The sequence below is a fragment of the Canis aureus genome, chromosome 17, assembly GCF_053574225.1.
Source record: "Canis aureus isolate CA01 chromosome 17, VMU_Caureus_v.1.0, whole genome shotgun sequence".
Lineage (NCBI taxonomy): Eukaryota > Metazoa > Chordata > Mammalia > Carnivora > Canidae > Canis > Canis aureus.
Window position 1 is genome coordinate 19,096,667 of NC_135627.1, and position 15,100 is coordinate 19,111,766.

Genomic DNA, 15,100 nt, shown 5'->3' on the forward strand with positions numbered 1-15,100 from the left:
ATGAGAGACAGAGAGAGAGAGAGAGAGAGAGGCAGAGACATAGGCAGAGGGAGAAGCGGGCTCTTCTCAGGAGCCTGATGCGGGACTCCATCCTGGATCCCGGGATCATGACCTGAGTTGAAGGCAGCAGCCCAACCGCTGAGCCACCCAGGCATCCCAAAACATAGCTATTTTAAAGCAGATATAAATTATAAGTAATCCTGGCACCCTATTCAAGAAAATTAAAATCATATTTGAGGTAATATAACATATTTTGAAAACACAATTAGGGACTTTGACATTAGTAAATGCATAATTATCTGAATTAAAGTTCTGTATCTATAATCCTTTGTAAGTTGATTATGAAGAAAGCTATCCCATTGGAGGGACCACCTATCTTCCTATGATCCTGAGAGGCAGTCCTCAATACTCAACATACTCTTAAATGTTGCAATAATATGAACTCATGTTTTAACCAGAAGGTTAAACATAGTCTTAAGGGTTCTCTAATTTCTAATTCTCTTTATTCATTTTCCTTTGGTGATTATCTAAAGCTAGAACCCTGCAGGTTATTTTGCTCAGAAATGTTTAAGCCAGACTGCCAAAAAACCTTTTCCTACAGGTTTTGAAAAAACATTTCTCAGATGTATAGGAATTCTTATTTGTCAAAAATCTGCATGAATCTAAAATTAAACACAACAACAGCAATTCATGTTGAAAAGAATTTATGAAGAAGGAAACCATGGCAACAGAATCATTTATTTTTAACTGCACCAACCCTTATCTCTACCCTCACCTCAAAACTAAGCATACTTAAGCCATTGCTTTTTCCATGCTTCCTTTATCCCATTGTAATTCTGCAAGAGTCAAAAATAGCAACAGGAATTGTCATATTTATATTACTAAGTACTGTGCAAGCCATCCTTCTCTTCATATTTACTCCCTCACATTATCCTGCAAATAGTCTTTGAGGAACTTCTGTAATTGTCAAGGGGAAGCTCAGGTAATGCATCCTACAGGGTCAAGTGCCACTGTTAACTTGGGCAGGCTCTCCAGTGGGAGGATTAGGGTTCTGATTTAATTACTCGAGGATTTTACATCTTATCAGAAGTGAGCTGACCATACAGAGCAGGAGCAAATGTAACTGCAGCATATTTCAACATAAGTTAAGCTTCCCTTGGCTCCTCTTTGTGCACAGAATCCAGAAAGCTCTGCTTTTGCTGTGCTACTGCCTTTTACATCACTGCCTGACCTTACATCACCAGGCCAGGAGAACTAACACAATGTATGTGCTTTTCTGAAGCAGAGGATTACAAACTTCTGGTAAAGACTGTTTTGTTAAAATGTTCTAAAATGACCTAACAGAAATTTTTATATGATGGATAACACTAAAAAAACATAAGCATATTTCCCTAGAATTTCAAATACAACTCACTTTCAAGACCAATATATACCTGAAAATCTTATAGCCTCTTCTAATAAATACCAACTAATAGGTTTTGGTATTTGAAATGTGTTTATCCTGAATCCTTTGTCTATTTTGATTTCTGTTAGCTCGGTTAGGGTGAAGAATGTTGGGTATACAAAATAAAGGTCCATTCCTCATTTGTTGAAATCAGCTCTTCATCCAAGAAGAGCCCTATGAGAAACAAAGACTTCAGTTTTGAAGATCAAGACTTGGGTAACAGAAAAGGCACAAGAACATATTTAAAGCATGAAGGGCATTAACCCAATAAGTCAACTGAATTGCATGGAAAATTGATCTTATATTTTCTGAAATAAATGGAAAATCTGATAGTTAAAAGGGCTCTAGCTTGCTTATCTGTTAGCCACAGTCAGTGTTAAATAAGAGATTGCATGAAGGCTCAGTCTTATACCAGTCACATCAAGAGGAGAACAGAGGCATCAGTTCCTTATTGCTTCATTCCAACTTCTCCCTCATACATAAGGAAGTTTCTTTGGCCAGTTTCCCAGAATTCCCCCCATTAGGTTACTCTGCAGGTCAGTTTGCCTGACCTTGTTTCACTGAAGGTTTTCTGGGATATGAGCCAAAAGATTACCTGGTATATTTGCACAAAGGCTTTGGCAAATTCTCACATAGATACTTAAAAGAATGAATATTTAACAATGACATTAAGCGTCTGGATTTCTCTGAAGTAAAGGAAAACAAGAAAAACAGTGTTTTAGATGATTTCTTTGAAATGAGACAATGCCAAAGGCGTATCTTTTTCAGCTTCAGTACGGAGATACAAAATCTTTTCTCCCTTTGGAAGAATGATAAGGAGAAAAGCAGGAATATCTTGCAGTTCCTTTATTTCTACAGCTGCAGTTACTTTATTTCCTGCAATTGCTTCTTTGTTTCCAACACTTCCCAGTTTTGGTAGCAGCTCTGGCGATTGATTCAGCAAATATTTATTTTGTCCCTATGAAGTCTAAGTCACTGCCCATGATCAATGGTTAAGTGTAGAAGTTGGGCTACAGGAGCAAAAATATAAGGGGCTCCAGGTGTAAATATGGTTTTGACTAGCTGTCTCTTGCCATGCCTTGGAGACATGCAAAAAGAAAGGTGCTTATTTGACAAGAAAAAAATAAGAGCACAAAAATAAAGGACAGAGATTTTCTTTTCCTACATTTTGTAGAATATGTAAATGACTGTCCTTGAAACAAACCAATTTGGGACACCATAATTCAATGAGCAGATAAGAAAAAGGAAAATATCAACCTTTCTGAGCTTATGGTCAGCTTTGATATAGTCAAGCTTTATCAATTTGGGTGCCTTTGCATTGAAAGGCTCGCTAAGAAGTTGATAAGTCTAACAATTTTTACTCTTCGGATATGTCATTGGAAATGTATTAAACATATTAAGTAGGTAAGCAAGTGGCAGGGGAAATTTGGAAATATCTGAAAGAATTGCTTATAGGCATCTGGGGTGTGCCTATTCTTGGGAAGAGACAGGTATTTAAATTCTTTTCCCCTGTTGGCAAACACTGTTAGGAAAAGAAGGCTGGGGACGGCTGGGTGGTTCAGTGGTTAAATGTCTGCCTTCCGCTCAGGGTGTGATCCTAGAGTTCTGGGATCAAGTCCCACATTGGGCTCCCTGTATGGAGCCTGATTCTCCCTCTGCCTGTGCCTCTGCCTCTCTCTGTGTGTCTCTCATGGATAAATAAAATAAAAATCTTAAAAAAAAAAAAAAAAGGAAAAGAAGGCTGATGTTAGCATAAGGAAAATTGAAGACTTATGCTCCAATATTTCATTTGTAGTCAACCTCTTCTCAAGCGGCTGTGTTCAAATGTCTGATATATAATAGGATAACAATGATAAACATGTGAGGTAATCAAGACAAAGAGAGAAGCAGAGTAGAAAACAATTGACATTAAGCCAGAACAGGGATGGGAATGTAAAAGGTGTGAGTGTTAGGAGGTGCTGCGCCCTTGCCAGGAGAGGAACCCTGATTTGTCCCAACACTTTCTGGCCACCATCCTAAATGGGAAACCAGTGGTTACATGATTTACACTGTCCATGAGCTAAATCTAGTGCAATCATTCAGAAAAAAAGCATAATTATTCCTGGTACTTAGACTTGAAAGAAATTTTCCCTCCCTTGGGTCCTCATAAAAAAGCCAGTGAATCATCTGCTGAAGCTCCTGGAGTGTGTCCTCACTGGAGGTGGAGGCATTTCATGGAGAGCTGCCTCCACTCAGGCCCCTGGGGTCTGGCATCCACTCACTACTCAGTAAATTAAGTCACTTAACCTCTCAGTGACCAAGATGCTTCAAATAAAAACAAGGGCCTGAGTGACCTCTTGGGGTTCATCCAGCAGGGAAATTCTGTTTCTTGGATTCTAGTCAGTACAGTAGGTCTTGAAAAAGCTCTGCTTGCTACATTTTTCATCCTAGAATTGTTTTGAAATAAGACTATACATATGTGTTTGTGTATATTCATTGAAACTTTTTACTCATTGATATACTATACTAGACAAGGTCCAGGAAGGAAATAGAGTCCATACCAGTAATTTGAAGAGATAATATTCATTTATTTATTTTAAAGATTTTATTTATTTATTCATGAGAGACACAGAGAGAGAGGCAGGCAGAGACATAGGCAGAGGGAGAAGCAGGCTCCATGCAGGTAGCCCAATGTGGGACTCAATCGCAGGACCGTGGGATCACGCCCTGAGCCGAAGGCAGATGCTCAACCACCCAGGCGTCCCTGAAGAGAGAATATTTAATATAAAGAATTATTAGCTGGTAGCAGGTGAGTAGCCACTAAGAGGGGATAAAAGAGAATTCAAAGAATACCTTGGGGCTGAGAAACAGTACCCAGTGAAGGAATGCACTTGAAGTGGGGCATCCTCTGCAAGGCTGAGATTTAGACTTTACTGGAGAGAGAGTAGCTGGACCTACTGGTTGGCAGAGAGTTCACTATATTGTCCAGGCTAACTCTTGTCACAGCCAGGTGGCAGGGATTAGCATTCAGAAAACCTTCCATTGGTGTCTCAGCAAACTGGTAGAGGGTTTGTTCCCTGGTTCCCCTTCCCCATCACCTCTAGCAATTGAGCCTTAGACAGGAAGAGAGGAAGCAACCAAATCAAGAGAAGTCTCTTCCTCTGGTACAATCTGTCCTCTGACACCAGCAACTGACAAAGCTTAATATGGTGCCAGCTGGCAAAGGAGAAATCAGAGACTAGGTTACTAGGTTACTAGGTACTGATTCCAACTCCAGTATCACAAAGCAGGGTAATAAAACGTGAATTTGGAGATTAGAGGCAAAAAAAAAAAAAATCGATCACCGGCATACCCACCTTTCCCTAAGTCATTAGGTTCTTAAATGTGTAATGTGCCTATACACATGTTCACCATGCATTTTATGCTACAGTACATAAAGTGATGCATATTACAGAGGTTTAAGTGTTGGGATAAGAAAGAATGGCAGTAGGATCTAGGGCATTAGTAATTTTTCCAGCAGTCCCATGGACAGTTGACAAGGGAAGTTTGTCAAAGAAGCATACTGTATTGCTGTAATAACTTTCCAATATTCATGGCACACATGTTTGTGATTTAGAGCATCACAGCAATACTCAGTAAGCCAATAATAATCTGAAAAAGAAGACCATATTTTGAGTAAGTGCTAATTCATTTATTCAGTCAGTCAACTTATATTTGACAATTATCTATTATATGCTAGAGTTAGGGATATAGAGCAAGATAAGAATTAAAAATCTCCAAAGGATTTGCAGTGGTAAGTGCTACAAAAGAAGAAGAAGAAATTGCATAAGTGCTATGAAAGCGAACTATAGGGAAACTTCACCTACTCAGGAAGACTGCACAGAATTTTCAGTAAGTGCAATTGAAGGTGAGCTGAGAAGAGTTACTTGCCTAAGGGAAGGGTTTGGTAGAAAAAAAAAACCAAAGCAAAACAGGGCCAGGCATATCATGTGCAAAGACCCTATGATGGGAAAGAATATATATTCAAGGAACTGAAAGATCTGTGTGTCTGAAGCCTAGGGATCATGGAAAGGGATCACTGAGGGAGATGAATTCTCCAGCTAATATCCTTTAACTTCATCTGTACTGTTGGCTCTTCTGGGTCTCCAGACTATTGGCACATAACACAGATTTGGACTTACTAGGCTCCAAAATCATGTGAGCCAATTTCTTATAATAAATATCTTTTTACATATATCACATGTCCTGTTGGTTCTATTTCTCTGGAGAACTCTGACTAATACTAAGATTTCGGTAGGTAGGAAAACACCATGTGGACACTTCTTAATGATTTAATCACACTGTCAATGGTTCTCAAATGGGGGCAAATTGGCAGACATTTAGCAATGTCTATAGATATTTTTGGTTTCCATCCCTTGGGGAAGGTGATATTGGCACCTAGGGAGTAGAGACTAGGTTAAATCTTCTAAAATGAATAAACACAGTCCCCCAACTACAAAGAATTGCCCCATCCATATAGTCAATCCAATTGTAGCAATGTTGAAAAATCCTGCTCTGTCTGAATGGATAGCCGCTGAAATCTTTCAAGCAGGACTGAGTAGGGTGTTGGAGTGGGGTGGTAGGAGGAAAGATCAGTGAGACTGATCTTTTGCATTTCAAAAATATATTGGTCTGGAGAAAGTCCGTAGTAGATACACATTGTGATCAAAGGAGTCTTAAGAAATACTGCTGTCATTGGTTAGCCTTATAAAACCTTAAGTGAAATTTGTTTACAATCATTCATAGTTTTATTATTTTTTAAAATCATCACTATAAAAATTCTGGACCCCATTCCTCAGGAAGGAGAAAGTGAGTGACAGCATTATTCAAATGGCTTAATATAGGGGGAAACAATTAAAAGATGGATAATGTTCATCTTTTAGTTATCTTATTCAAATGACATGAGTTACAGGTTCCTGTGAAATTAAGGAATTGATTTATTTCCTATCAACTCAACTTGCAGACTTAAAAACATTTTCAGGTAAGCATGCAACAAATTCCCCTAAATTTCCATATGGTTAAGTGTTATTAAAGACTAGCTGTAGAGGAAGTCATAAATATTCCAGGGGGAAGGTAATGAAGATTAAATTCTGAGATTTCTAATTTGCAGCCATAGGACTCTTAGCTGAGATCTGAGAGGAAAAGATTCTAATTGCTGTAAGAAGTTTTTGGTATTGCAGTGATAGATGTGAAAAATAGGAAAAAGCACATTCAGAAAGCATAGTATGTCACAAGGTATTCAGATAGCATAGCATATCAATGTATATAGCTTGTAGCCTATCCAATTTACCCTACCTTTAACTCAGAAAGGGTAACATTTTAACATTTAGACACCTTTTTATTCAATACTTTCTGTCTAGAGATAATGAAAAGTATAGATTGCAGGTATACTTCTATAAACAGCTTTGTGCTAAGATTTTTAGGAGATATTTTGTTTTCAACTTTCATAAATTTTTAAAAACTTTTTTGTTTTTTATTATTATTTTTTAAGTAGGCTCCACATCTAATTTGGAGCTTGAACTCATGACCCTGAGATTACGAGTTGCATACTCTTACCAACTAAGCCAGCCAGGCACCCCTCAACTCTTTTAAATGAATTATGAGTATTGAAAATCTTTGTAGCAAAAGTATTTACCAGACTTGTTTGAGTATTTGGCAAATTCTTTTTATTTTTATTTGGCAAACTTTATTTTCCTTCCAAATTCTGATTGAACCCGGGTATACTGGCCCATCTAGACCTAACTTCATCAAAGTACTGGCTCTCACTATATTTTCGAATTATTAAACACTTCCTTTATTCCTTAGACAAAGAGAAACTGTCAGAAAAAAAAAAACATGCATTATGAATGAATGCTAAAAGCCAGTAAAAATAGCTAAAAATAGAACTGCCCCCCAAATATGAAAAAAATTCTATCTTAATGCAAAAAGAAAAAATAAGAATCTTCATGTTGGCTAGGAAATAAATAACCATCAAAATATTAAGTGGGTAAATGCTAGAATTTTTTTAATTTTTATTTATTCATCAGAGACACATAGAGAGAGGCAGAGACATAGGCAGAGGGAGAAGCAGACTCCCAGGGAGGAGCCTGATGCGGGACTTGATCCCAGAAGCCGGGGATCAGGACCTGAGCCAAAGGCAGACTTTTAACCACTGAGTGGTTGCCCCAATCCTAGAATATTTTAATTCAAGAGATTCCATTTGTTTTCATCTGGGTGAAAAAGTATGTATCACATTTTGCTGTGCTGAGCTGAGCCCTCTTGCTGCTTTTATTAATTTATACCTTTAAGCCTTCCCCACCGCCTATTATTTGCTTAAAACAAGGAAGCAACAAACAAACAAACAAACAAGCTAGAATATTAGAAAGGAATACTTCTGAAAACTGAAATAATTTGATTGTTACCAATCAGGAGTGTGTATTAAATAGATTCTTAATAGATATGGCAAAAACGAAGTAATATTTAGGATTCAGAATTGTACATATTAAATAATTGAATATTCAATCCAGAGGGCTTCTACATACATTTTTAAAACTGAACCACCAATATGGATGGAACTAGAGGGTATTATGATAAGTGAAATAAGTCAAAAAGACAAATACCATATGATTTCAGTCATATGTGGAATTTAGAAACAAAACAGATGAACATAGAGGAAAAGAAGGAAAAATAAAATAAGATAAAAACAGAGGGAGGCAAATCATAGAAGACTCTTAGCTATAGGAAATCAAACCAAGGGTTGCTGGAAGGGAGGTTAGTGGGAGTTAGTGGGGTGAAAGGGAAACTCGGTGATGGGCATTGAAGAGGGCACTTGGTAGAATGAGCACCGGGTATTACATGCAACTGATGAATCACTAAATTCTACCTCTGAAACTAATAATACACTATATGTTAACTAAAGAAAATTTTAAAAAACACAAAAACTACGAACCACCTGCCTCCCTCATCTGTACTCAAATTGGCTCCAATACTACATTTTACTCCCAATGTATACATATATTCACCTTTCACTCACACTCCTGATAAGAGGAATTGCATTTCTTTGTAGATGGAAGCAATCTAGATAGTGGCTAAAAGGAAGTGTTGATGAACAAGCAGCTGCAGGGGTGTTGTCTACAATATTTAATGACTGTCCTGCAAAGAATCAGAATCACAATTTATAAAAACACTGACCTTCCTACCTCTTGCCACATCACATTTTAAATCAAAGAAAACAAAGATTCTAAAAGAGGAAACATATGGCCAACTGTTCACACTGTAGTCCCTGAAATCAATCTATTCCACTAGAGGACACTTTAAATGGTAGAGCATTTGCCTTCATGCTTTGTGTTTTCATTTAGTTCTTTTGTTTTTGATATTTATCCTCTCTCTGCCAGATTGTTGGTTGATAAATTATTTTCAACATTTGTATGACTTTTGTTTATGTATTCCAGAGGGGGGAAGACCTTTTGTTATAGGTAGTAAAAATCAAGAAAAACAGATAGTCGGGGTCCTGATTTGCCAAATGTCAAAGGTCATGACAAGTGACTGGCTCCAGAGGCTTTGGGGTCAAAGGTGCAACTGGAATCCCATAACCTCCACTCTGAATTTTTGCATCACAAAGGAGACCAATGCTTTCCTAACTTCTGTGAAGGAATCTATACCCATGTTCACGGTTTTCCTTGCAAAGTTATTTCAAAATGATTCTGCCCATGATTATTTTCCCCCTTGAAACCAAGTGGCATGAAATAAGCTTTTATATAAATTGAATGTTTCCTTAGCTTTTTATTAGTATTCTATATTGGCAACCTAGAGGAGGAGGAACTAACAGAGATTAATACGTGTTTTTTAAAAGGAAAATAAACACATTTTTTAAAAGTTCAAAATCCAAACCAAAGAGGTATATTTATCTTTTTGTTATTTCCTTTTTCAATCCCATGTGCATTTATTAAATGTACCTAAAAATTTGTTTTCCTTGAAAGAATAACTAAAAGCAATAGTATTCTCTATGCTTTCTAGTGGGGATTTATCTTTAAAGCTGAATTCTTAATACAGGTCCAAAATCAGGTTTTGTAACAGGAACCGTTCTGGAATTATTATAATGTGTGTGTGTGTGTGTGTGTGTGTGTGTGTGTGTGTGTGTGTGTTCTGATTTGAAACAAATATAAAACATCAATGATGCCAGGGTCACTGTTTAGGTCAGAATGTCTGGCAGATCTCACGATGTATTAGTAGCTGTGGCTATATCTATACCATGTGAACTGGAGGAAAAATGGAGAACCTTACTTTTCAACTCCACTGGTTTCTAACCTCTCATGAGCACTTAATTCCTCATAGAGAAGGAAATAGTCACGCTGTAGAATCCTGTGGCCCATGAAGGGTAATTGGATAACATCTTTTGAAAGATTTACAAGGCTGCCAAGGATTTTGCCAGCTTTAAACCTGATTGATTCAGTGTGAAAAGATCTGAACAATTCTGACCTAAAAGTTTAAAGACAGACCTTTCCTGTGAAAGTATAATTTAGAGCCTGTAATAAAATTGTATTGGAAAACACCACATTGAAGAACACAGCCATAAATTGCAAAACTTAGCATTATGTTAAAGGACTTTTTTTTTTCCTTCAAGTCCTCTGAAAGAACCCTAATTGTTCACCAGATATTTTAATAATGAGGTGTTTTTTGTTTTTGCCCCCTTTTTTTTTCCTGGATGTCCCTAAAGAAAGACAAAACTAGCCAACTACTTTGCCTCCCTACCCAAGAAGTCAAACATCTCAGTTATACCTACACATGGTGTTTATATATCCTTTTTCTTATTAGGTAAAATAAAGAAAAGCAAAATTCTGTTTATCTTTAGCAAACAAAGAGTAGACTAAACAGACTTGTTCCATATTTTAATTTTTCAACATGCTGGTTCTCATCATATATTAATTTCCATTTTGATAAAATATATACTCTCATAATTAGTGCAATATTTTGTGGGTAGGCTCAAATGCCTGTGATGACTCAGACAGATTAATGATTAAACATCTTCCAGCTAATTACTCCAGGTCATTAATTATTTATCTAAGTCCATAATTCTATCATCTGTTTTAGCCTCTCTCTTCTATTCCCCATCTTGGAGGAAAAGCAGGTTTGGGGAAATGAAAGCATAAAAATTTGAAGCAAACAAAATTAAGTAGAATATACACATCTTTTTCCGTTTCTTTAAAATCAGGAAAAAATTGAGACTATGGTATTTAGACAAAAGCCTATTTATCTTTAAACAATACCTCCTTTGTGACATGTTCACTAACTTTGTGTTTCCTCCTCAAATTTCAGTTTGAAGGATTAGGGGAAAATGCTGTGTGCCCACTTACCTGTGATGTGGGAGATATGCCATTTGCCTTTTGATTCTTTGAATCATATGAACTAGTCTCAGATGTTTAAAAAGGAATCTCAATTTATGGGGATTTTTGTCATTATAGACATATTTTATTTACAAGTGACTAGAAATGACTGTTTTTTGTTTTTGTTTTTGTTTTTTTTACAAATTTGTGAGAACACTAACTTGTCAACAAATTGAAGGCCTACTTTTCCACATCCTTTCAAAAGACAAAACAAAAGCAGAGCGGTAGTACTAAGAAAGAAGTTTCAGTTAAGAAATGTGTAAAGGAGGAACCGTCTTCCTTGTAAACTAGTTTATACTGAGAAAGGCATTCCGAAAGCAAGGAGGGGACAATGTGCTGGGCTCTCGTATTTCTTTCCTGAAGAATTAGGTAGTAATTCTTACTAGTAATTCTTTTTTTTTTTTTTTTTTTTCTTACTAGTAATTCTAACTAGTAAGTTAGCTTAGGCTTTCACCTCTTCCAACTCTAACTAGAGTTAAGTGTCTAGGAGGTAATTCAACCACTATCTGAAAGTCCTCCTTGCCTTGTGAATTAGAACAGTTCTACCCTTATTGAAGCCATAAAGAGTTGAATAAATTCCACTGTATCAACTTCCAGCTAGCTGACTGCTAGCAATTTCTGCAGGACAACGTTATTACATTGGTCATCAACAGTACTCTAAACTGGCATGGTCCCTAGAAGCGCTTCCTCAGGGCGTTACAGTCAGTTAAGCTGAAAATTGTTAACTACCGGAAAAATACCCCAGGGAGAATGAAGAGGCATATTAGACATTGGCAATAAATATATTTTCTGATATGTTCACATCATATCAAATATCTTTATACAAGTCATCCATTCTACAATAAAGGTTTAGAGCAGATAGCCTTTTCCAGAGGCCTGATTTTGAGTTCTGGTGCCACCTAGTGGAAAGGAGGAGGAAGAGAAGATACAACAGAGATGACTGAGTCACTCCACAGTAATAGATCAAGAGTATCATTAATTTCCTTCAAATCAGTTAGAATATAAAAAATACCTATCATTTTCCTGATAAGATACTTTTCAAGTCCCCTCATCAGTTAAAGTATTATCAAACACCTATTTTTCTGCAGCATTACTTGCAACTTTGTAGTATTAGCTGCAACTATTCTTCTTCACAGATTTTTTCATAATAGGTTGGTCTACTTCCAAACAACCTTCCTCATCTTTGTTCATGATATCTTCTCAGCCAGAAAAGACTCTCATATTTGGAAATCTCACATTTGGAAAGACTTTATGGTTGGATTAGATGTCTTTAGTCTTTGTGCCTCCCGTAAAACTTCCTTCTAAGAATTTCCTCCAGCATCTTCTTGAACATCTCTAGAGGCAACGAATTCAACTATCTGAGATGGCTTGCTATGTTTTCAACCACCTCTGGTAGAAAGTGTTTTCTTACACTGGACCCACAGCTTCACCTCAAGAGCAGAGTGAGTGGTAGATGGAGGTATGGCTTCAGTGCACAGACTCCAGGGCAAGTTGAGTTTGCATTTCAACTCTGTAACTCTCTAGTTGTGTGACACAGGACATACGACAAGTTACCTAGGTCTCAGTCTCTTCACCTATAAAATAAAGATGAGGGCAGCCCGGGTGGCTCAGCGGTTTAGCATCGCCTTCAGCCCAGGGCCTGATCCTAGAGACCTGGGATTGAGTCCTACGTTGGGCTCCCTGAATGGAGCCTGCTTCTCCCTCTGCCTGTGCCTCTCTCTCTCTCTCTCTCTCTATGTCTCTCTCATGAATAAATAAATAAATCTTAAAAAAATAAACTAAAGATGAGAATAATGCCTATTATCTTATCAGTGTTGTCAATCACCTTGTAGGAATGAAAGTACTTAGAACAGCATATAATACAGTACATGCTTTATAAGTGTTTATTATACTTTTAGGTTGGGGAAGCCATCAAGATATCCGCCACAGCTACAGTAATAGGGACAGATGAAAAGAGTATCTTGAACAATATACGCCTGTATATTGTTCAAGATTTTATCTCAATGTGTATACTTGGAATATTCCACCTATAAGATACTCCACTAGTTCCATGAGGACATAAATTTGGGAGATGCTGCATGCTATAGACAGCTATCTAGTGTATATGGCTATATACAGATGTCCATAAATATATGTACAAAGATATGTGATAATTAGCATAATCAAGGCTGTCAATTCCTGACATATTAACAACTTACCTTACTTTGTCTAACTTGGCATTTCCTTAAACCTATTTGACCCAAGAATCCTTTTTATAATAGAGCATCTTAACATCTTTTTTTTTTTTACATCTTAACATCTTAATACACATTTAGGGTTTAAGAGTAGGATCTTCAACTCAAACCTTTAAGGACAAAGCAAATAATGTAAACCAGGGAAGTAGGTCAGGTGAAATGCAGTATGGAATAGTGTGAATCATGGAAAACCAAAGGACACATACCTCACATATGCATTTCAATTTGGCTTGTGGAAAACACTGTGTAGGCCAAGGAAACATATCTGCAAGCTGAATCTTGGCTATGTTCAGCAAATCTGATTCCTGCAGAGTGAAAAAAGAGAACTAATTATGTAATTTGGGGAAGAATGAATTTTAGGAGATAATAAGGAGAACTTAACAAAAGAGACTGTGAAGGAAAGGTAAAAAATATAAAAGAAGGAGATGTTTCCATGTTACCCTGGAAACAAAATGAGGCAAAACAGAGGGGTCTCTGGGACCAGAGAAAGGGTCTATCCATGTCCATTGCTGCTCTTATAAAATACTACAGTCTTTGTGGCTTAACTAAAAACTATCTTAAATTCTGTGGGTCAAAAGTTTGATGTGGGTCTCACTGGGCTAAAATCAAAGTGTTGGCAGGGCTGTGCTACTTTTGGAGGCTCTAAGGAAGGATCAGCTGCCTGTCCTTTCCAGCTTCTAGAAGCTGCCTACAGCCCTTGGCTTTGGCACCCTCCTCCAAAAAAGACAGGTTGTGTCCAGTCCTTTTCACATCACATCACATCACATCACATCACATCATCACATCACATCACGTCACCTACCCTCCTGCCTCCCTCTTCCACTTTTTTTTTTTTTTTTTTTTTTTAAGATTCCATTCACTCACGAGAGACACACAGAGAGAGGCAGACATAGGCAGAGGGAGAAGCAGGTCCCTCGCAGGGAGTCCAATGTGGGACTCGATCCCCGGATCCAGGATCACACCCTGAGTCAAAGGCAGATGCCCAACCATTGAGCCACCCAGGCGTCCCCCCTCTTCCACTTTTAAAAAAGACTTGTGATTACATGGGACTCACCTAGATATCTCAGGATACTTTAAGGTCAGCCAATTAGCAACATTAATTCTGTCTGCAACCATAATTCCCCTCTGTCCTGTAACACCACGAATTCACAGGTTCTAGAAATTAGAACATGGACATCTTGGGGGAGCCATTATTTTGTCTATGGCAGAGAATATATAGGAAGAATCCTGAAGAGAGAGGCTACTGTGTCTCTGAGAGCAAGGACTGGAGCTTCTTTACATCCCTGCTCTGCTATACTATCCATCCTCTTACTTTATAATAATGAGAGAGAAACGTAAGAAAGGGAAAGGAAATTGAAACCCACTTGGCAAGAAATTATACTCATAATTCAGTGTGTGGCTCTACGGTGTCTGTACATATTAGAATACAGATGCTCCTTCAGGAAGAAAGATTAGAAGAGGCCTATGGGGGATCCCTGGGTGGCGCAGCGGTTTGGCGCCTCCCTTTGGCCCAAGGCGCGATCCTGGAGACCCGGGATCGAATCCCACGTCGGGCTCCCGGTGCATGGAGCCTGCTTCTCCCTCTGCCTGTGTCTCTGCCTCTCTCTCTCTCTCTGTGACTATGACTATCATAAATAAATAAAAAAAATAAAAAAAAAAAGAAGAAGAGGCCAATGGAAAGAAAAAAAAAGAGTACTTTTCCAAGCAAATAAAATCCCAAAAGGCTACCCATTCCCTATTGAGGGGAAGATGGTTTCAAAAAGAGCGCCTACTCTGGCTGATGCTGTGAAAGACTGTGTGGAAATCAGGGGAGAGTCCACGCAGCCTCATCTGGGTTCCTTTGCTTGGGGCACAGCGTCACAATGGTGGCTGCACAGTGACAGGGAAGGAACAGGGAAGCCCAGTAATCAGGGCTTTGCTGTGAAAGTTTCTCAGTTGCTGTCATGCTCAGACCCATGCTTCTTCCATAGCCTTTTCCAAACTTTGTAGGATTTTCTCAGAGCATTTTTTGCATGGAACTCTAGAATAGCCTATCACACGTG

General features: G+C 37.9%; 1 protein-coding gene and 1 long non-coding RNA gene across 20 annotated transcripts in view; one reads left to right on the forward strand and one right to left on the reverse strand.

The window, feature by feature from the left end:
- LOC144287835 (uncharacterized) overlaps positions 1-1,762 on the forward strand; it is a 35,505-nt gene extending 33,743 nt beyond the window's left edge. For all 16 annotated transcript variants that reach the window (XR_013355598.1, XR_013355596.1, XR_013355597.1 and 13 more), the window contains one exon: positions 1,534-1,762. Coding sequence is in view for 1 of the 16 variants with exons in the window: in XM_077855210.1 (XP_077711336.1) it covers positions 1,534-1,542 (9 nt within the window). In the remaining 15 variants the exon portion in view is untranslated. The remainder of the gene's footprint in view (positions 1-1,533) is intronic.
- Positions 1,763-3,990: 2,228 nt separating this feature from the next.
- The window catches only part of LOC144287457 (uncharacterized), a 51,928-nt gene continuing 40,818 nt past the window's right edge, over positions 3,991-15,100 (reverse strand). Inside the window, exons 1-4 of one of the 4 annotated variants that reach the window (XR_013355251.1) lie at positions 14,831-14,964; positions 14,113-14,213; positions 13,265-13,363; positions 3,991-4,187 (exon numbers count right to left, since the gene is read on the reverse strand). This is a non-coding gene — a long non-coding RNA (uncharacterized LOC144287457). Of the gene's footprint in view, positions 4,188-13,264; positions 13,364-14,112; positions 14,624-14,830; positions 14,965-15,100 lie in introns of those variants that run through there. The other 3 variants (XR_013355250.1, XR_013355249.1, XR_013355248.1) reach the window with 3 other exon arrangements.